At 48.7% G+C, this 21,970-nt stretch overlaps 2 protein-coding genes across 2 annotated transcripts in view; one reads left to right on the plus strand and one right to left on the minus strand.

Annotated features, from left to right (window-relative positions):
• Positions 1 to 1,647: 1,647 nt before the first annotated feature.
• On the plus strand, positions 1,648 to 8,749 carry r3hcc1 (R3H domain and coiled-coil containing 1). The gene is made up of 9 exons (XM_036530012.1): positions 1,648 to 1,705; positions 2,047 to 2,182; positions 2,704 to 2,844; positions 3,113 to 3,608; positions 3,907 to 4,079; positions 4,173 to 4,243; positions 4,637 to 4,732; positions 5,099 to 5,223; positions 7,651 to 8,749. The coding sequence occupies exons 1-8, from the start codon at positions 1,648 to 1,650 to the stop codon at positions 5,209 to 5,211; spliced, it is 1,284 nt and encodes a 427-aa protein (XP_036385905.1). The 3' UTR covers positions 5,212 to 5,223; positions 7,651 to 8,749.
• LOC118777427 (lysyl oxidase homolog 2B-like) overlaps positions 5,570 to 21,970 on the minus strand; it is a 40,230-nt gene continuing 23,829 nt past the window's right edge. The window contains exons 6-14 of the mRNA XM_036528311.1: positions 19,231 to 19,414; positions 16,628 to 16,779; positions 14,631 to 14,798; positions 11,003 to 11,168; positions 10,426 to 10,666; positions 10,150 to 10,265; positions 9,808 to 9,944; positions 9,434 to 9,545; positions 5,570 to 7,451 (exon numbers count right to left, since the gene is read on the minus strand). Of these exons, the coding sequence (XP_036384204.1) occupies positions 7,381 to 7,451; positions 9,434 to 9,545; positions 9,808 to 9,944; positions 10,150 to 10,265; positions 10,426 to 10,666; positions 11,003 to 11,168; positions 14,631 to 14,798; positions 16,628 to 16,779; positions 19,231 to 19,414 (1,347 nt within the window). The 3' untranslated portion in view covers positions 5,570 to 7,380. The remainder of the gene's footprint in view (positions 7,452 to 9,433; positions 9,546 to 9,807; positions 9,945 to 10,149; positions 10,266 to 10,425; positions 10,667 to 11,002; positions 11,169 to 14,630; positions 14,799 to 16,627; positions 16,780 to 19,230; positions 19,415 to 21,970) is intronic.

Consider the following 21,970-nt stretch of genomic DNA (forward strand, 5'->3'; position numbering starts at 1 on the left):
AGGATAAGGCCAATGTGCCCTGCTGTTTATGGACAGTGTAGTTCTGTTGGATTCTCCATCTGCATGTTAAAACTCAGAAAGGAAGTGGAAATATGTGTTTCCTGTATAATGTCAATCAGGGCTCTTGTGAACCTGCTCAGGTGACTCCGGTAGAGGTTTTCACATATCACAGCTATAGGGCAAACACCTGGTTGTACCTGTGTGTTTTTGTACCTTTCCTGGGTAATTACTGTGTATTTTATAAAAACAATTATGATTGCAGTTAGATTCAGATTGAATGTGTTAACCTGAAACAGCCCCGGACCCATGCATGTTTATAAACATGATCTCCAAAAGCCTTCTGGAGAAAAACGAAAGGTTTGATGCGGAAAGTGGTATAAGGACCATTCATTTTGCTTATCAGGGATTATCAACCAGGGGTCTATAAAGGACAAGAAATGTATTGAATGGTGGTATCACTAAATTGATCCTAAATTGTGATCTTTTAATAATTATAAATTACAGATCACATGAGCACCACAAAAACCTTAAAACACCTCTGGCATGTAGTCTTTCCTTTCTGTTCATTTCCCTGAAATGTTATTTTCTGTTTTTATCATTATTATTAATGTAAAATCTTTTATTAATTTGTGTAATGTATCAGAATAAATGAAATGTGTCTCGTCTTGAAGAACTGCAGTTTGTCATGTCGCACCATTCACTCAATCTAAGTTGCTGTGTCATAGTACCCTTTTCAGCTCAACTCAGTGATTATGCTGTTGTATTTTGGAAAGTGTTGATATGGAACGCTGCAGTATACAGTGTTTCTATTCAAACTAAATTACTTATCTATTGGTTTTCTACAGATAGGTAGACTACTTCTGTTTCTTCAGCTGTTAACCTCTGTGGAATGCGTAGCACACCTACATTCAAGGAGGTTTATCGGTAAAACTCCTCGGTTGAAATAGCGAGTAGAAAGTGACTTCTCGTCTCTGAATTTCCAGCCACGACTACCGCAAGAGACTTTTTCATAAAACCACTTTTTCATAAAACAGTGTGGTGTGTCAAGAAGAACGAAGTCCAATGTCATTTGCTGAATGGAAAAGAGGAGTGATAGAAAATATTGTGGTCCACAAGAGGTCGCTTTTTGGACAAAAACAAAGCGAAGTTATTCGCCAGTACACCAGGGGGCGCATTCTCACAAGCTGCAGGGCCACAGTGTGACGCGCACTGCGCTCCATGGTCTCAGCCTGGTGGTAGATTTGAAGCGCTTCACTTCACTAACTACCTGCATTCCAGCCCAGCCAGGTGATTTATGTATTTACCTGTTTGATGTCAAGACGGAGATCTGGTTTCATTTTAACCGAAAATCTATAGCTAGGTAAGTGTAAATACTCTGACGGGACAGTAGATGAGTGAATCGGGAGAGCGGACTGGCCGGTTAGCTCGCTAGCCGCCTGGCTGTGCAGCTGCTGAGAGTCCGGGTAAATACGGTTTACTCACAGCGACAGTGTTTCTGCTTTCTTAAAATGCTTCAGTTTACTAGCTAGACAGTGTGTTCACTGAGTGACTATCTCGCTAAGTTTGCTGTTATGGTTAGCGCTAGCTAGCAGTAGCTCCAGCTGTGCGGTAGCGGTCTTGCTGTCAGAGTGTCAGTGAAACGCCATCATGCAGGACTCCGCTTTCAAAGGACGGTTTGGGATCGGACTGCAGAAGCTTTCTGAAGGCCAGCGGTGTACGCATCCTTTTTGGGCGAGAACAGGGGTCGGGACTGCCGAGGTGCCTCCCCTTTTAGTGGCTTTTAGTGGTAAAACAGAGATTCTGTGGTTACCTCGGTGGAGGCTCTGTGGTCCTGTCAGCTGGCAGGGTCATGGGGAAAACGCCAGTGATCAGTTCGCTGAAGGCTGAGTGGTTGGTATAGCTCTGTTTTAGCATCCGCTAGCTTCCGTCCTAGTTGTGGTGGTATTTTAAACAGAGCGATGGCATGCTTATGATCAGAAATGTGCTCTGTTGTCATGGTCCTCTCTCGCTCGTGGCACTGATGCTGTGACGTTGTGACCCTCGCAGAGAAAGCTGCTCTGTGCGTAGCCACCCTGGCGTTTCCCTGCGTTGATGGCTGTTATCTCCCAAAGCAAGAGAATGAGTTTGTTACTACGGTCGTGGACGAGCTGGAGGCCTTCTTACAGAGGGACCAGCAGAAAAGGTAAGGAGTGATTTCAAGAAACCCTGGTGTATGTGTCTGTGCTCGGTTCCATCATAAACTCCCATCACTCTGCCTGGAACCCACAGTCTACACCTCCACTCTTCCTGGATTTTCCTCTTACTCATCAGCACGCCAGATTTTAGTGGCAGCGGTACCATTTATTTCCAAATGACTGTCCAGTACCAATTAAGTAATGTGTCTGATATCCCAGAAATATGGGTTGTAGGCAAGATTGGATTCTCTTTTTGTGCTTTTAATGCAGTTCAGAGGAGCTGGCCATCAGACGGTGGAGTTTCTCTGTAGAGGAGTCTGCAATTTGACTTTTTTTTTGGCTGAATACTTTGGAATCCACTGTGCCTCTGTCTTTCTGCTTGTGTAGGATTTTAAATGTTGCAGTGTATAGGAGCAGGCAGCGGGATCGGCAGTCAGGTCTCATTAGCACTGCAGTGTGATTATGGGCGTGCCGCTGAGTGCAGGTCAGGGGGTCGTGGGTAACGCAGTGTCCTCCCTCCCCTCTCCAGCATCCTGCTCTTCCCCCCCCTCCCAAGCCGATTCCGCTACCTGATCCACAGAAGCGCGGAGAGCTACCCCCTCCTCAGCACATTCTCCGTGGGGGGGGCTGGGTGGAGCCGTCGGGTGGCGGTGTGCTTTTCTCACCTCAGGTATACAGCAGGAGCGGGTGTGGCCCTCCACACAGATGCACCGAGGAATGAATGGATGAGTGGCATTCATATGTAAATTTAAAATATATATAAAATATATCTAGCACCCTTTTTGCTGCCCTCAATGTGCTTTACAGTGGAGATAATTTACCATGACCACTACAATATGTAAGCCCCACCCCCCATCTTAATGATGCCTGACAGTATAACAGTGGTGCATGTGCCCCCCCAGTGAGACGTGTGAAATAAAACTCCACTTCCCACCCAGGTTACCCCCAGAGAACGACAGTGATGCAGAGGACAGGGCATGTGAGCAGACCCGGGTCCGAGGCAAGGGGACGGACAGCAGCAAGCATAGCCCCGCCCCCGAGCCGAGGCAGACGCGCAGCCGGAGCCAGCGGCGGCCTGATAAGGCCATCTACGTCCCCCGCGCCATGCGGGAGAGAGAGCGGCTGGCCCCGCCCGCCACGCCCACCATCGGCTCCACGGGCTGCAGCCTCAGCCTCAGCACCTCGGAGGAGTCCTGCCCCAACACCCCCGAAGCGCCGCCCGTAGCCAATCAGGAGACAGCGTGTGACAGTGCAGATGAGTCGCTCGGAGAGCCTGAGGCCTGTCCTGTCCTCGCTGACGCCAAAGGCTTCACCTGGGACCAGGACATCTCCATCTTCATGGCCATGACGCTAGATGACCAATCGGATGACAGCAGCAGTGCAGCACAGCCTGAAGCGGAGGCTGCAAAGGATTCTGGGGATTGTATGCAAGAGGTGTGGTACCCTGCAGGGGAGGATGGGGGCTTCTTACCTCACAGATCCTGTCTGACTGTGTCGTGTTACCCTGTTGTTTTCTAGTGAGTAATTCAGTTTCACAGAGTTTGAGGTAATCACTGAAGTGATAAACTAGTTTACCTAATCTGAGGGGCAGAAACGAACTTAGCACTTCCCCCTGTTCTTTACCAATGCAGCCATACTGCTTTAAGTCCCAGGCTCTGAGAGCAAGGTGCTGGTGTGTGGACTGTGGAGTCACCTTTTTGTTCAGATTCTGCATCCTCTCCTGTCACTTTAGATCTCTGCACACCTGAAGGAAGTGGATGTCACCATCGAGAACGTCCACGGTGACTACTCTGGCTATGAGAACTTGTGGATCGCCCCGGACGAGTTCGCCCACGTCATTGAGATCTATGACTTCCCTGCTTTGCTCAAGACGGAGGACCTGCTGGACGCCTTCACGGAGTTCAGGTGAAGACAGATGTCACCTGACTCAGGTACACACTGGCTGAAAAGCACAAACAGTTTTAACCGGCTGTACCATCTCTCCTGCGCCCCCTGCAGTGAGGGAGGACTGAAGATCAAGTGGGTGGACAATACGCATGCTCTGGGCGTGTTCTCCAGCGAGGCTGCAGGTATGACCTTTTACCCTGGGGTGAGTCTCTGTGGTGGTGATGATGGTGATGATGATGGTGAATTGTGTAGTGCCTTTCATCCTGTTTAAGGATCTGTGAAGCTTACAATGAAGAGGGGCATAAAGCCTCAGCCAATTCATCAAAGTCAGTTTGTGCCAGAATGCGGAGGTGGAGAGTGAGGGATTTATTTAGCCAGTTAAACTGGAGGGTGGATAGAGAGCCAGATTAAGAGAGCTAGCCTGGAAGTTAAACAGCAGTTAGAGAGATTTCCATGGGAGTGAAACCACAGAGCTGGGGAGCTGGAGTGTTTGGAATGAGGTGGTGAGTGAGTGCTTTCGGTGTGTCTGCTCTTTGATGAAAGGAGGTCATTTCCTTTTCCTGTGCTTTCTGCAGCTGTCCGTGCGCTGACTCTACAGCACCCCCTGCTGAAAGTGCGCTCTCTGTATGAAGGCAGCAAGAAGTCGAAGGGGAAAGCCCTGCGACGTGCGGGTGAGAGGAGACACACACGATGCAGAGAAATATGAAAATTATATATTGTCAAAACTGGGCAGAGTAACAACATGTACCTTACTAATATCTGTGTTTTTGCAAAAAAAAAAGTGAAAAGGCATAGCTGAGTAGGGAGATGGACACGGTGTGTTTTCATAGTCAATCCTTGACTGAAGTGTTTTCCTGTAGTTTGTTGTTAACTGTTAGTATAGTGGTTTCTTGTAGCTTGTGGTTGACTGGCTGTAGAGTTTTCCTGTAGCTTGTGGCTGACCCTAACCGCAGTGTTTTCCTGTAGCTTGTGGCTGAATCTGACCGCAGTGATTTCATGTAGCCTTTGGCTGACTCTGAGCGTTTCCTGTGTTTCAGAGTTTATCCAGCCAGTGAAGGAGAGGCCGCGCACAGACACGGCTGTCGCCCGGAGGATGGTGACTCGAGCTCTGGGTTTGCAGAAGCCTGGTTCCCAAGGAAAACGCTACTGACTGCCTCTGCAGGTGACCCCAGCGTTCTTTAAACGTTGTCTTTATGATCTCTCCCAACAGGTAGAGGTACAACTTAGAGCAACTCATGGATGGGTTTGGGTTAGAGCCCTGGCACCACAGTTGCTCAAGGTGTGCGCTGCACTGAGTGCCACACTGAGTGTTAGGCTCCATAGCAATGCAGCCGTGTGTGTGCAGGAGGAATCAGGAGGAATCGGAGGACAGACAGACTCCCTGGTGTGGGAGACCCTTCGGCTGGTCTGAGCACAGCCGCTGCTTAGCACAGCACAGACGCAGATAGAAGTGAGGAGGAGGCAGGACAGACCTCAGGATGCTTAATCCATACTTTTATTATTGCAGACGGGTTCAGAAGCATAATGTGGATATTATCCTACCCATTCAAGTAAGGGCATCTGTAAGCACCTTTCAGCCTGCAGTATGCTCCCTCAGAAAACAGAAGGCCACAGTACAGCAGGACTGGTACAGAACATACACAATACAATGAAGCCAGACATGCGTCACTCACAAACACGGGCATTTGCTTACGCTAGACAAAATAAAACATATCCAACTGCAATCCCTGACTTTCACAGCAATAAGTTACATATAAATGCTAGCTGGAGAGGACTGAACCATTTACAAAAGGTATAAAAAATGCACTGACTATGAAAAAAAAGCATTCACACATTCCTACACAGGCATGGAGTTGTCTGTGTTGTAGCAGTCTCTCACAGCAAGTCTTTGGGGATTTCACTGTTAATTGGCCTTTGTACATGCTAACAGTAGCTAGCTAACGCTAACACTCGTAACCCTTAGTGTGGCACCCAGCAATGGTGTCCTGTTTCATTCACTCCCTTTTGCAAACCCCAGGCTCTGAACTGCAAACACCGTCAAACTCTAACGCCTCAGACACTGTAGGGCAGTGTTCCAGGATCACAGTGTAATGAGCATACATGTGAGGGACAGGAAGGTGCAAAGGAAGTCACCTCCTTCAGTTGCTGTGAGCTCGGCAGTGGTTGAAATTAGCATGAAGTGATGGGAAAGTAGTGAAACTCAGTGCTGTGATATGCTTCAGCAGTGTGCTCCTCTGTCTGGGTTGTTCTGCTACATGCTAATCGTGTTGTTAACTGTCAGCCATGTTACATGGGTGAGAGAGAAGTGAGGACTTCTCAGCAGTGGCTTTCCCCAGTTTACACTCCAGTACATCTGCTCTTTCGAGGTGCATGTAAACAGCAGGGTTAAAGTGGTGTGTCAGTAAATGCCTGAACATCCTAATGCACATCTTAACTGTTAAACTTCCCGTATCACAGGCGGTGAGCCTGTTTCTGAAGTTAGTAAGAGTCTGGACATCCAGGTGAAACACACCTGCTGGAACACAGCCCTGTGCTTCAGCTGTGTACCGGGATTTACAGCAGAGAAGGTTCCGGAATGTGTCGCTGCGTGAGGTCTGAGGCAGGGGGTGAACAGGGTTGAGTCACAGCGTTTAGTCAGCATGGGAGGAGATTCAGCAGATGTCATTTCTAGGCGTGTATAATAATATTCCTTTGCAGATTCACAGAAGCTATGCACGGAGCTGGAAACCACTCGTATTACAATCATTTTGGAAAGTGCGTGTAGGCTTCCCTTTTACATGTGGAGAGAGCTTTCCTTTCCACAGCACCTCATCTTAAGCCTTAAAAAGCTGAAAACCATCAGTGTCTCATATTCGAACCACTGAGTCCCAGCAAAGGCCTCCTCTCCCCTCAGAGAGACGGGGCCCCTGGCTGGGAGTGTCGTTCTCCAGAGAGCAGGTTAAAATCAGGCTTCACGTCTGAAAGGAGGGCAGAGGCATTCAGGCATGGGGATCGGGTGCTCCAGGTACTTTCTGCTCTTGGCAACAGATCTGAGATCAGCTTGCCTACCTCCAATCCTAAACTCAACCATTCGAAATTGAACCAAATTTTGATTCTGACGCCTGATCAGTTGGTAAGGGCAGAAAGTGCCTGGATCGAGCATCCTGGACCTGAGACTTAGAAGTGAAAGGTTTTGTCCAGCGGCGCTCAGTAGGGAACAGCGAGAGAGACAGCGCCTCTAGTGGTTGGAGGTTCCGGCTGTCTCTCCAACTCTTGTAATGTTGATTCTTGTAATCTGAGTCTTCTCTCCATCTTTCTGTCTGTATGCCTTTAGTTCTTCTTACCTGTAGGACACCTGGTTGGTCAGCAGCCCAGGGAAGGTGTCCTCAGTTTCTGAGCTTAGTGACCCACCTTGGGAAGAAAAAAAAAAAAACAAGTGAAAAACTGACCCCAGAGAGCCAGAGACAGCTCAGCAGAGACTGACGAGGCTGACCCAGACGGTACAGACAGGAAGTGTTCACTGGGCTGAGCTGAAAGCAGGGCTTATTCCAACCCTTATCTCCACTCAGCAATTAATTCCACATTTTTCTCATTTTTTTGACTTTGACAGGAAAGGAGCTGAATCGGCAGGAAGCCAGCCAGCGTCCTGTGCAGATGCTGACCGTGGTTCTGTGACCACTTCCTGCCCGTGGGTCGGGAGCGGTCAAGTGCTGGAGTCCGGTCGGGTCGGCGCTGTCCTGTACACCAGTCCTGATTTTACCTCCCAGCGGTTTATCATCCACACTTCACAGAATAAATCAGATAAATGTCAGCGTTTGTGGGGCTTGAGGCTCCGCACAGGAAGAAGGTGCTGGAGGCGGTGTGTTGCTGGCTGTGTGGGAGACAGGAGGGGAGGATCACAGGCCTCTGTGTGCGGGATAGGCCGCTCTGTGTTCTAAGCAGCCAATGAAAACATGTCTGAGGTGGGCAGGCTAGCCTGTGTGTTGTTCTTTAAATGTTTCATGTTCAGTGTGTTGGAATTCAGTCCCCACTTTGCCTGCCACTTGGCGAATCGTGAGGTCATGTTTCGGGACACAGTGTGGAATCCGGTTTGGGTGGAGGATGCCGAGTGTGTGACCACAGAAGGTGCAGCACAGTGGCTGGCTGGTAATGCACGCCTGCACTGATTGGCTGGTACTGAAGCTCATACGCTCACCCTGTGTCTCCAGCCTCCTTTCTACTGGACAGACAGGCATGTTTCTGTGGGGAGACACGCCTGGAAAAACTAAAAAACAGATTGCACTAGTTTTATTGATGACAGCAGTTATTTTTAAGGAAACATCTATACAGTTTCATTTTTAGATTACGTTTTAGATTGCATAACATTTAGATTTAATTAACGCTTGTGAAAAGCCATGGCTCTTTGGGCCTTGCGTTTCAGCAGCCCTGAATCGACCAGCTCTGCCTCTCCAGCGGTGGGCCAGTGAGGGTCTGACAGTGTGTTTCTCACGTTTCCATGGAGAAAGAGCTGCCTGTAGCAGTGCCTGTCTTTAACTGGCATCACTAGTGACTACAGTCAGAGAAATGATAGTTAAAGACATTAAAATTATAATTTCAAGTTTCAAACCGGACTGGTACTTTGTACTCTCTTTTTGTTTTGTTCTGTTTTTGTACACACCAGCGACATAATTTCATTTGTAGAATATATTTTTTGTACAGTTGTGTTGTTTCAAGTGGAAGGCTCTGTGGGTTTTGCACAGTGTGGGGTTTGGTTCTCTCATGTGTTCACAGTTGTGTTTCACCCCTGGTCGGGCTGTGTCCTGGACTGCGTCCCGATTTTGGGGAGAGGACAGCACTGTTCCTCCAGTGTTTGTGAAGCAGGACCGGTACCATTCAGATCTAAGCCTCTCCAGCAGGACCGGTACCATTCAGATCTAAGCCTCTCCAGCAGGACCGGTACCATTCAGATCTAAGCCTCTCCAGCGTTTGTGATGATGTCAGTGTGCCACTAATAAACAAAGTAAAAGTTTTTCCTTGGTTGTGTTCATGAGTGTGGCTGTATTACTGCAGCCTCCCTCTGTAAACCCCGGCGTCTCCAGCACTGGGTCCCTCCACAGAAATGCGCTTGCTCTTCCACGTTTGCATTGAGGAGCCATAATCTACCCCCACGCAGACACACTTCAGACATTTCTTAGTTTTTAATCTTCAAACTTTAACCTTCCTGTCATTAAAACAAAACAAAATCCTGTCAAATTAGCCATCTTTTTAGAGAATGCAGGAATATATTTACAATGTTACTCTCTTCACAGTATAAGTAATGCTGTAAATATTCTGTTTGAGCTCATCTCTTGGAGCTGTTTTGCATATTTCTGGGTTGTGGGCCAGTGATTGGTGGGGCTGGGATTTTGGCTTACCTATATGACAGTTGTATGTCCATATGCGGTATCCATCATACCGACACCTGCACTTCATGACATTGTTGGAGTAGTCTGACTCTGCCACCTCGTAATTGGGGTTGATTATGACCTGCAGGGGAAAGGAGGGTCATGCTTTTTCACAGAGTCACTGGAGTGGAGAATCGCAGCTCCCTGAATTCTGAGCACAATCAAATCTTCACAAAAACAACACGATCCACCCTGTCCAAATGCACCAAACTGCTCTATCGGAAAATTCTACTGAATGAGATTTTCAGGAGCGGAGATGTTGATTTTGTTTTCTGGACAACAGCAATCGCTGATGCCTGCTTATAACCTAAGAGGGCACCGCAGGTAAAGGTAAAGAAAGCCACCTGGAGAATGTAATCGCCAGGCGTAACATCGGTCACGTCGATCCACTGGCAGTCGATGTCGTGCCTGTACGTATCCCAGCATCCCACACTGATTCCTTGCTGGCCGAAGTTGGCGCACACATACCTCTTGTTGATACCTGTTGGGGACAGGTTAAGGTGTAGCCCAGGTGAGTTCAGTGTGGCACCTTCCCTGAGCTCATCAGTACACACCTGTACAGGTGTAGAGCTGAGAGGCAGACAGCTGGGGGTGCATGCTGGGAGTAGAGTGAGAGAAGATGAAGATTTGGGGAGGGGAGGGGCTGAGGATGGGGGTGGGGCTGAGACTGAAAGCAGCATCCATACCCTCGTCACACTCTGAGTCCTCCAGGCAGAAGCTGGCCTTGTGTCCCTCTGCCACCTTGGAGCCATTCGGCCTCAGCAGGTCGTAGTGTGTGAACACCTCCATGCTGTGAAAGTGCCTGGAGAGGGAGACAGACATTAATGCTGCTGTTACTGTCACTGTAAGCCATCACTGCTCCTCTGTATCACAGTCCCGGTGCCCGCTCACACACCCGTCTGGTTCCCCTCCCTGTGTGACGGTGGTTGGAGGGGAGGGGAGGGGAGGGGCACGCTGCTCACCTGTGGCATTCATGCCAGATCCAGGAGTGTTGTCCGTTTTTGGGGCGAAAGTCCGAATGCCCGTTGTTGTGTATCTGGGAGGAGAAGCGGAGCAGGCGGCGGTAGGAGTCGCTGCGGCCAGCGTTGGCGGTGCTGGACAGGCAGTTCTCCTCGTACGCGCACTGCAGCATAAACATGGGCCGGTCCTCCAGGTACGTCGTGTGCTCCACCACCTGCGGGTTCAGAACCAGGTCCGGTGCCGCTGGAGCCAGAGAGGACAGGATGGGGTTCACAACATGGAGAGAGAGGCCTCCCCAAACCACTGACCTCAGATCAGATTATTCAGGTCATTTTTCCAGGCAACTGAAAAAGTCCCCCTGCTTGCAGAGAGGGGATTTGGATAAAAATATTTTGGGTTCAAAACTTCATTTGCACCCCATATACTGGGGTGCAACACTAGATTAGAAAATGTAACACTTTTCTGAGCGTTCACTGTAATCTTACACTTTTTTCCTGAAAAACAGGAAGCATGAAGTGTTACAGTAGTACTTGACAGGAAGTGGGTAGTCGTACAGTAGTAATCTCAAAGGAAGCTTACTCTCAGAGCAGGACACCCCCGCGGAGAAGCGACCCCCCCCTCGGGGGCAGTTCAGGTACTGCCCGTGGTGCAGACAGTGTGACAGGGACATCTCTGTCCCCGAACACCTGACCCCACTCATCACCACATCGTCAGCGGTCACGTCTCCCGGCCAGTACCAGGTCTCCTGCAGGGGGAGCCAGAGAGATACACACCATAAAGACATCACTAAACCCTTCCTCTGGTCTGTACCACTTCTCCTGCGGGGGGAGCCAGTCCTGCAAGACGGGAGCTTATGTTTATTTTATTGCCGTTTTTGGATCAATGCTCTGTAGATGGGGTGAGCTGGTGGTCTCAGTGAATATATGATCTGCATAGTTCATCCCACATCTGGAAATCTACGGTGCATTTGTGTAGCACTGATACACAAAAGCAAGACCCATGAACAACAGCCTTTTTAAAATTCTGTGCTGCATAGGTAGTTCTTTCATGTGATAACTATATCATGTGACTTGGATAATGCAGAGGGCTCTGAATATGGTGAGTGATGCAGATGATTTTAAGATCAGTGAACAGAATCGGTTCACCTCTAGAGGGTGCTAAAACATACCGCATTTGATTTTACCATAAAGTTTTAGCTATCAGTCTGTTAGGTCTCTTTTAGAATATAATTTCCCTTGTTTACTGCTGGTTTTGTGGTCTCAGTTCCAGGAAGTTTGACTGTCACAGTGGGGATTCCCGGTGGTTGGTGTGAGTCACTGATGGAACTCTTTTTTCACTGATTTTTCCGTGTTTTTGTGTTGCTGCATTTCGTGTTTCTGTGGGGGATGCTGTTGTTTTGTCCCACAATGAACCACTGTTTACAGTGTGCATTTGGGTATGTGAGTTTGAGCACATCTTTGTGTGCGTGCGTTTGTGTGTGTGTGTGTGTGTGTGTGTGTGTGTGTGTGTGTGTGTGTATGCGTGTGTGCGTTTGTGTGTGTGTGTGTGTGTGTGTGTGTGTGTGTGTGTGTGTGTGTGTGTGCGTTTGTGTGTGTGTGTGTGCACGCGTGTGTGTGTGCGTGCGTGCGTGCGTGCGTGTGTGTGCGTTTGTGTGTGCATGTGTGTGTGTGTGTGTGTGTGTGTGTGTGTGTGTGTGTGTGTGTGTGTCTGGGTGGAGCTGAGCCAGGCACATATGTTGTCAGTTAGTGGGAGATCAGGGTGCGATGGAGCTCCAATGTTTTGGTATCTCCAGCCGAGGGGAGGGGGGTGTAATTCTGTGTCAGTTTTTCCATGTATTTTTGTTCTTTTCTGAGTTGTGTTCTACCAATACTTTGTGACCAGCCTGTTTTGGGTTCTGCTCATCCTGTACCTGTTCTCTTTCACACTCGCTGCTGTGTTATGCAGTGAGGCTGGGTGTGGGACTCGCACCCGAGCCATCAGAGCGAATCAAACCTGCCGTTCCTGCTACACCCTCATCCCGGACTCGCACCCGAGCCATCAGCGAATCAAACCTGCCGTTCCTGCTACACCCTCATCCCGGACTCGCACCCGAGCCATCAGAGCGAATCAAACCTGCCGTTCCTGCTACACCCTCATCCCGGACTCGCACCCGAGCCATCAGAGCGAATCAAACCTGCCGTTCCTGCTACACCCTCATCCCGGAGCTGCTTCCCTCAGCTCTGGCCCCTGCAGGCCTGTGTGCAGCGGCTGATGCTGTAACCCAACCCTCTGCTTTCACTGTCCAGTTCATTAACTAGCACATTTACACCTCTACATTACATTTAATACATTTATTATTTACTCTGATACCATTCCTGCAGCACTACAATACAAGGAGAGTGCAATGCATGTGCAGATTTCAGCTGCAGTGAATCACTGTGTGTGAGAAAAAGCCCAGAAGAAGTAAACAGCTGGACTGTGAGGTGGAGAGCAGAGAGAGAGAGTTTACACGCTGGCCCCGCCCTGCTCGTTCAGATAAACCATCAGAGAGGAGAGTCAGCAAAGTTACAATCTCACGGCAGCACCAAATACAAACACATCTGCCAGCTGCAACACTCATATCTGATGTGGAAAGTGTTCCAGATGAAGTAGAATTCTAATAGCACCACAGAGTGTGTGTGTCTGTGTGTGTGTGTGTGTGTGTGTGTGTGTGTGTGTCTGTGTGTGTGTGCGTCTGTGTGTGTGTGCGTCTGTGTGTATGTGTGTGTGTGTGTGTGTGCGTCTGTGTGTATGTGTGTGTGTGTGTGTGTGTGTGTGTGTGTTCGGTGTGTGTGTGTGTGTGTGTGTGTGTGTGTGTGTGTGTGTGTGTGTGTGTCTGTGTGTGTGTGTGTGTGAGTGTGTGTGTGTGTGAGTGTGTGTGTCTGTGTGTATGTGTGTGTGTGTGTGTGTGTGTGTCTCTGTGTGTGTGTGTGTGTGTGTGTGTGTGTGTGTATGCGTGAGTGTGTGTGTGTGTGTGTGTCTGTGTGTGTGTGCGTCTGTGTGTATGTGTGTGTGTGAGTGTGTGTGTCTGTGTGTGTGTGTGGCTAATGACTGTGTACTGCTTTTCTCCAGCTCCAGCCAGTCTAAGGTCAGACACTCAGGCAGCTGACAGAGTCATGGGGACCTCCACCAGGCAGCTGAGTACAGCCTTTGTTAGGAGCTGCACCAGGGAAGCTGTAGCAGAGGGGTGTAGGTTTGATTCCCAGCTGATACCCTGCTGTTGTGCTGGTGTGGAGTAGCTGGGTGTGGCAGTGAGCAGAAATGGCCTGCAGAATGTGTCAGATGTACAGGAGTGGGGTGCTAACTGCCCCCGGGTTCAAGGAACAAGGCCTCCTAGAGAAATGGACAGTGTGATGTAATATTCTATCTGAGCAGCATTATGAGCTTAATCATACTTAACACCCCTATAATTCCTCCACCTCCTGCTTAATCACCCCCATTAGAAATTCCACTGTTAAAACTCCCTCTGCACCCCAAATCATTTCTTCCATCTGACAGTTTATAGATCGTTTACAGCTCCACACTGCTAGCAGACAGAGCTGTTCGCAAACATGCAGAAAGGCAACGCATTTCTGCTGAAAAGCTCAATGGCTATATGACATATTAACTCAGATTTATAAAGTATCAGATTTCATTGTTTTGCACTGGAATACCCCCCCTCACCAAACACACACACACACACACACAGTGTATCACAGTGTACAGAGTATTTCTCTTCCATTAGAGGGTACAGCCCTTCCTTTTGCTATGGTTGTGGGTTACACTGATTTAATAAATTCACAGTGTGATGTTACATTTTGTGAAAGTCATAATAAAAGAACTGGATAATTCACCGTGGTGTTTCTGTTTGAACACTTTGTTCAAGGGGCTCCTGTTCTAATCCTACTGGATCAGAGGATTAAAAGCTCCAATAACATAATTAACTAATATAATTATTTAATTATTTTAGTTAATTAATATAATTAATATCCTAATATCTACTAATGACTGCTGATACAATAAACTCTTATTACTTTACATCCAAGGTAATTCATCTGTAATGACTAAGCTGTGGAATTAATAAGCAGCAATCGCATTAAGTTTAAAGGAGAGATGAAAGGAGAGAACCATTTCACCCGCAGAAGCAGGTGAAAATGCGCCGGGTCCTCGTGTGTGCCGTGCAGGTGCGGGCGGTGCAGGTGGAGCTCACCTGGAAGGCGTGACTGGCGTAGCCCAGGCCGAGCTGGCGGCACACCACCATGGCCTCCAGCGTGCCCCAACCGTCACTGCACACCGTGCCCCAGACCAGCGAGCCGTTCCTCTCCGCCAGAACCTCCACGCGCCCCTCGAAGGGGTTCCGCCCCCCACTGAGACGCAGCTGCAGGAGACATGGCAAGGAGATACGGTCACACCCCGAAAACAGCCTCCAAGCTGCCCCAAACACCCAATACGCTCCCCCAAACACCCCCCAAACACCCCATACGCTCCCCCAAACACCCCCCAAACACCCAATACACTGCCCCAAAACACCCCCCAAACACTCCATACACTGCCCCAAACACCCCCCAAACACCCAATACACTGCCCCAAACACCCCCCAAACACCCCATACGCTCCCCCAAACACCCCCCAAACACCCAATTCATTAATACTCATATGGTTTATTATGAGATAAAGGGGAACTGCTGTCAAATTAAATGTGAGTTAAGGAGGAGAATGGCCAGGACAGTCCTTCTGAGACTCGGACAGCTGTTTCCAGGAATAGCACGTTATTTCTGTGGAAATGACTGTTTACAGATGAAGCCCTCCTGGCACAACACAGACAGACAATACAAGGGAGAGATCCGGTCAAGAACTCATCACACACAAATGAATGCACTCTAATTACCAGCCCCTTTTCATGTAAAACAAACCCAACAGCTTCAAACACTAACGTCTTTGTTGAAGTTTCGAGTTGTGTTTCGAGTTGTGGCATAGCACTCTCGCAGGTTTAGGAGAATCAGCAGTCTAAAGGCATGTTTTTAGCCTGCAGCGTTTTGAGATCGTGAGCCCTCACAGATGAGTTCATTCCCACTCTCTGAGGCTCACAGTCTACGGCTCTCAGTGCTTATAGGAAAGGCCTCTTTACCACAGGGCAGGATATGCAGATTTGCTCTGGGGCACCTCTGTCCGCTGTAGAGTTAGGCCAGCCTCGTGCGGGATTTTCACAGGTCCTGTAAAGACTGCTGTGAGGGGCACTGCCAAGATGTCCTTAATTTTGCAAGGCAGAAGTTTCTGGAAGTTTCCACATTCCCACAGAAACTTCCAGACCATGGCAAGCAGTACTCCAGTGCACTATAAGGGCAGGAGATAATGTCCTAATTATATTATTCCAGTACTGCAGAGATACCGCGGTGTCGTGTTTGCTGACTTTGGCATGATGTCACTGATATTAAGGTTCTTATTGATATGAAACTCAGATCACGCCCAGTTGGTTTCAGAGTCACAAAGCTGAATGAATGTGCTCAGAACCACAAACGCGCCACAAATACGCAGGGAAAACAAACACTTCCCTCGTCTGAAAGACAAGCAGTAAGAATGAAGTCTATGTTAACATTTCACCCACACTGGGAACTATGGAGGACTGAGCCGGAAGTTTCTGCAGTGCTGGTAAATGCCAGGCGAACATGATGTTCTCCCGGTGATGTCATTTTGGTTTTATTTACATCTGTACCTGAATGTGTTGCAGAGAACAGTCTTATACCACGGAGCGTCTCATTCTCTGTTATTATATGTTAATGTATAGTTAATAATACAGTATATTACATTTTGTACCAGATCAGATAACTACATAATCCTAAGTAAGTGCATCTGTAACTACATTTAATATAATCATATTCTGTAAGTATAACACACTTTGATCCCGGGGCTATGTTGTATTTGCATGGAAACCTTGTCGTGGAAAATGACTCCTGCAGCAGGTGTTCCGCCTCCTTCCCGAATGTACCTCAGGCTCAGGAAGTCTGATTTCATACTGCGACATGTGTTTATATTCTGCCATGTTTTCATACACTGTCATTTCAGAAACCTTTCTACTCCCTACAGCAGGCTTTGGGTCCCGAGGTTGGCCCGGCATCGTGGTGGTTTATGATGCTGTGTAGTGTTTGGTTGCGTGACGGTTTGTTGCGTGATGTTGTGTGAATGGGGTGCTGTGGTAGGGGCGCTCACCCTCTGGTGGAAGCCCATGGCGGGCACAGTGCACCTCACGCCCGCGTCCTCCTCATGGCTGCACCCCGCAGAGTCCCTGTTGAAGTAGCACTCTGTGATGGACTTCTCGAACCCGGAGCACTCAACCTCATTCATGTGGACTGGGCCCATTCCTGCAGGGAAATGGTGAATGCAGGTCAGTGTCAGTCAGTGCTGGTCAGAGTTGTGTTTGTGTTAAACAGTGTTGGTCAGTGGTGTTCAGTGCTGGTCAGTGCCCGTCAGTGTGTTTGTTTCAGAGCGGGTCAGTGTCAGACAGTGTGACTTACTGTACATGAAGCTACATATTAAGGGTTATTCATTAATACTCATATGGTTTATTATGAGATAAAGGGGAACTGCTGTCAAATTAAATGTGAGTTAAGGAGGAGAATGGCCAGGACAGTCCTTCTGAGACTCGGACAGCTGTTTCCAGGAATAGCACGTTATTTCTGTGGAAATGACTGTTTACAGATGAAGCCCTCCTGGCACAACACAGACAGACAATACAAGGGAGAGATCCGGTCAAGAACTCATCACACACAAATGAATGCACTCTAATTACCAGCCCCTTTTCATGTAAAACAAACCCAACAGCTTCAAACACTAACGTCTTTGTTGAAGTTTCGAGTTGTGTTTCGAGTTGTGGCATAGTCCCAGTGTACTGATAAATTACTTCACAGTTCAAAAGACAAAAACAGTGAAAACTGAGGCTTATTCCAGCATATTTTTGGGTGAATGCTCCAATGCATCCATCATCAAAAAGCAAAAGTTGTTCAGGAAATCCACCATTTGTCAGTCTGATAATTACATGTTTGTCTGATAATTACATTCTTTGTCATAATTGGTTGACTAGTTGAAATGGTTGGGGGGGTTTGGCAGCCGGTTTGGTTCATAAGGAGGTTATTTCCTTATTTCTTCATTTAGTGTGACATTAAACCGCTGCTTCGGAGTGGGAAGACTGCATTACCCTAGAAAAGCACACATTTGAATGCTGCCAGTGGGTTATTAAAGGAAAGGGGAGTCCGGGGTTTGAGGCTGAAGCAGGGACTCGGGGTGCAGCTTGAGCACAGGCAATGCGTTCAGGTCGATCCACACGGCCGAGAGTTTCAGATTTATGGCACAGGAGCTGCTGCTTCTGCCAAACGCGGGGGCTGCCAGGTTCAGCAGCACCTCTGGCAGGAACAGCCAGAGGCACACGCGGTGGGGCTCAGAGCAGCGGGGCTCGGAGCAGCGTGCCGGGAGGCGGGGAACACTGCGTTCCCCTAATGTTAGTCCCACTGGTATTGTTTCTGCTGTTGTTTCCTGGAATCAGATATTTTTCATGGGGATTATTTTTTTTCATATATCTGATGAAATTTCACTCTCTGTAAGCCCTACAAGAGAGGAAACAGCTGGAAAACAGGAGATCTTGAAGCTTGATCAGATTTGGCTGATTTATTGATTGATTGATTAATCACCTGAGTGAAACCCGAGAGCGGGAGCACACCTGAGTGAAACCCGAGAGCGGGAGCACACCTGAGTGAAACCCGAGAGCGGGAGCACACCTGAGTGAAACCCGAGAGCGGGAGCACACCTGAGTGAAACCCGGATTCTGTTTGCACCTGCATCTTGATCTGCTAATATTTTGGAATCCAGCTGTGAAATGGCAGTTTGCATGGCGTCACTGTGCTGGCTCCAGCTGGCCTGTTTCAGTAGGAAGCCAAGGCCTGGGTTTGCCAGGGTGGGATGTGGAGTGAAATCCGAGTCTCTGCTAAAAGCGTGCACCTGGAGGCAGGCGTGTCCTGCAGAGCTGCACACGAGCCACACACTCACAGGCTGAGCCACGCAGCGCGCGGGGTCAGCGTGCGGCCAGCGCTCACCCAACGGCCGGCACTCACCCAGCGACCGGCGCTCACCCAACGGCCGGCACTCACCCAGCGACCGGCGCTCACCCAACGGCCGGCACTCACCCAGCGACCGGCGCTCACCCAACGGCCGGCACTCACCCAGCGACCGGCGCTCACCCAACAGCCGGCACTCACCCAGCGACCGGTGCTCACCCAACGGCCAGCGCTCACCCAACAGCCGGCACTCACCCAGCGACCGGTGCTCACCCAACGGCCAGCGCTCACCCAACGGCCAGTGCACCATCGCTAACCCAACAGCCGGCGCTCACCCAACGGCCAGCGTTTCAGAGCAGGAAACGCCAGGCCGTCTGAGTCTGTGTGCCACACAGTACCACCGCGACCTCAGCCAAACAGAGTTTCTGCTACCTCAGAGACACACAAAGCGTCAAAGGGCCTGAGGGTGTCTGAACAATTACTCAGCTTTGCAGTTGTAGTTGCAGCTGTTAAACCATCCCATTTCAATTGATCAATTAATTAATTCAATCAATTAATCACTCAAACAACCTGTCAGTCAGCCACTAAATTAATTTGTTAATCAAACTGTACTGAATATAATGTACCACACGACAGTTACACTGCGTCATCACGTGACAGCTGTACAATAGTGCCACTCTGCAGGGTCCTTTGGCTGTTCGTCCTGTGAGTTAAACTAATCAGAAGCCTGGAAAGGGCCGGTGGGTGTGAGGGGGTGGGGCCTACCTTGTCCCATGCGACCCCCTGCGACGGCCTCCTTGGCGGAGCCGAAGCCCAGCTCTCTGCACACCACACTCGCCGCCCGGATGTTCCAGTTGTCGTCACAGATGGTGCCCCATTGGCCATTCTTCAGAACCTCCACCCGCCCCTCTCCCACCATGGCTCCGCCCCTCAGGCGCACCAGCGGTTGCTGTGGAAACCAGAGCAGAAGTCATGTTTTCAGAGCTGGAATGTGCGTGTTCCGTTAGTGAGGGTCCACCCCCCCCCACACTGTACGGCGTCATGCTGGCTAACAGGGGGAGTTTGTGTGCTTAAGTGAAGTAATGTGTATACTAGCGGTACATAAACAGAAGCTTAATGATGTTGCTGAATGATGTAATTGTTTGTGGGAGAAACTGTTTCCTTGTATATGTATGTGCGTGTGTGTATGTACAAAACTATTAACCACTAAAATATAAATCTATATTATTATTACATATATTTTCCTTCTCAGCCCAGCTTTACGGTTGGTGCAGTACTACTAGCAGTGTGGCTGTGTGGTGGTATGGTGGTGTGGGGATGTAGGGGTGTGGGGGTGTGGGGGTGTGGGGGTGTGGGGGTGCGTTATCAGAATATTGACCATGGCAGCTGACAGAAAGCACTTCCCTTTGAACTGCCTAAAATTAACAGTAATCTGCTTGCATGTGCAGTTTTAACTGTCTTCCCTCCGGTGTTTTTCCGGAGGGACTGAGATCTCCCACAATCCCTTGCTCATTCAGGCAGGCAGTGACAGAGCTTCAGGAACTGCACTGACTGGCTGCTGTAACATCGCAGACAGCTCACACAGACTCCCAGGGCTGACTGGCTGCTGTAACATCACGGACAGCTCACACAGACTCCCAGGACTTACTAGCTGCTGTAACATTGCAGACAGCTCACACAGACTCCCAGGGCTTCGGCATAGCACTGTGAAATGTCCCATTTATTAGCTGCTAAAATTTATGGGTTTTATTGCTTTTTATTTCTGGTCATTTCATATAAAACCTTTATGAAAGCAATATACACTATATGGACAAAGGTATTTGGCCACACCTGTTTTTCAGGGTTTGGGCTAGGCCCCTTATCTCCAGTAGAGGGCAATCTTAATGCTTCAGCATACCTAGACATTTTTGACAATGCTATGCTTCCAACTTTGTGGCAACAGTTTGGGGAAGGCCCTTTTCTATTCCAACATGACTGTGCCTCAGTGCACAAAGCAAGGACTATAAAGACATGGTTTGATGAGTTCGGCGTGGAAGAACTTGACTGGCCCGCACAGAGCCCTGACCTCAACCCCATCGAGCACCTTTGGGATGAACTGGAACGGAGACTGCGAGCCAGGCCTTCTCGTCCAACATCAGTGCCTGACCTCATAAATGCTCTACAGAATGAATGGTCACAAATTCTCACAGAAACAGCCTTCCAAGAAGAGTGGAAGCTGTTATAGGTGCAAAAGGGGGACCAACTCTATATTAAAGTATATGTATTTGAATACAATGTCATTACAGTCCCTGTTGGTGTAATGGTCTGGTGTCCGAATACTTTTGTCCATATAGCGTATCTTTAATATCAGGTTTTTTTGTAAAATGCATGTTTCTGCTTATACAAAGCTCCATTTTGTATTAACAGTGTAATTATACTTAATAGTTCTGTTTAGGTGGTGACAAATACAAAGAAGACGTTCTGTTTTGAGGGAAACTGAGGAACTCTGTTTTCTTTCCTTCAGTCTCCTCCAGCAGTGGGTTAAAATGCCGCCCAGGCAGGTTTATTAGAAAATAACACTGGAAAGTGTGTGGCTGAGAGAGCTGAGGTTTCACGCATCTGCCTTGCCTGGAAGAGCCGCTAACATGACGTGTAAATCCAACTAAAGACTTTCCCTGGGGTTCCCAATCCCAGGCTTTTCCAAAATCATCATTCATTTCAAGCTCCAGTTGGAAAATTGATATATATGATACTGAGAATAGTGATGTCACTATGACTTTTTAGAGAACCATCCAAGCTGTGCCTGGGTCATCATTCAGAGAGAATGCACACAGCTTCCAGGCCTGCCCCCACCCCCTGCAGACTCAGCTACAGACAGACAGAGCACACAGAGCCGGCCACAGACTGCTAATGCACACGTCTCTGCCGCTCTGTGTAAACCCTCCAGAGATGGAACGCTGTTTATTCAGTTCGCCGCCCAGCTTACTCAGGAGTGCTGTGGGCTCCTTCGGATTGTTCCGGATTGTTCATTCCCCGGGTCAGGACTGGAAGATTCCATCTCGGGGTGTTGGGGGAGGGTTGATTTACGTGAGGTGTATGTGCATTACATGTACTTTTACAGTGAGCCAGTGAGCACTATTTTGTCACCCACATCTCTACATTAACATGTAGAGGGACATTTTCCAAAGTTCCCCAGGTAAAGCACACAGCAGCATTACCCCAACGTGACCATATGCAGGTAATATCACCATATGCTGTCCTACAGCCATTAACCTGACCGTGTATGTTCCTACAGCGGTTAACCTGACCGTGTGCGTTCCTACAGCAGTTAACATGACTGTGAAATGTTGATAACCTGACCGTGTGTTTGCGGTCCCACAGTGGTTAGAGGTGGGTGTTATGAAGAGAAGAGCGGGTGAATGCATTGTGCATGCAGTTTCCAGTCAGTGCATTCTTCGATAAGATGTTTACTGGAACAGGACCAAACACTCTGCCTGTCTCAGCAAGAGAAGCAAAGTAATGATTA

Source organism: Megalops cyprinoides, chromosome 5 (assembly GCF_013368585.1).
Source record: "Megalops cyprinoides isolate fMegCyp1 chromosome 5, fMegCyp1.pri, whole genome shotgun sequence".
Taxonomy (NCBI): domain Eukaryota; kingdom Metazoa; phylum Chordata; class Actinopteri; order Elopiformes; family Megalopidae; genus Megalops; species Megalops cyprinoides.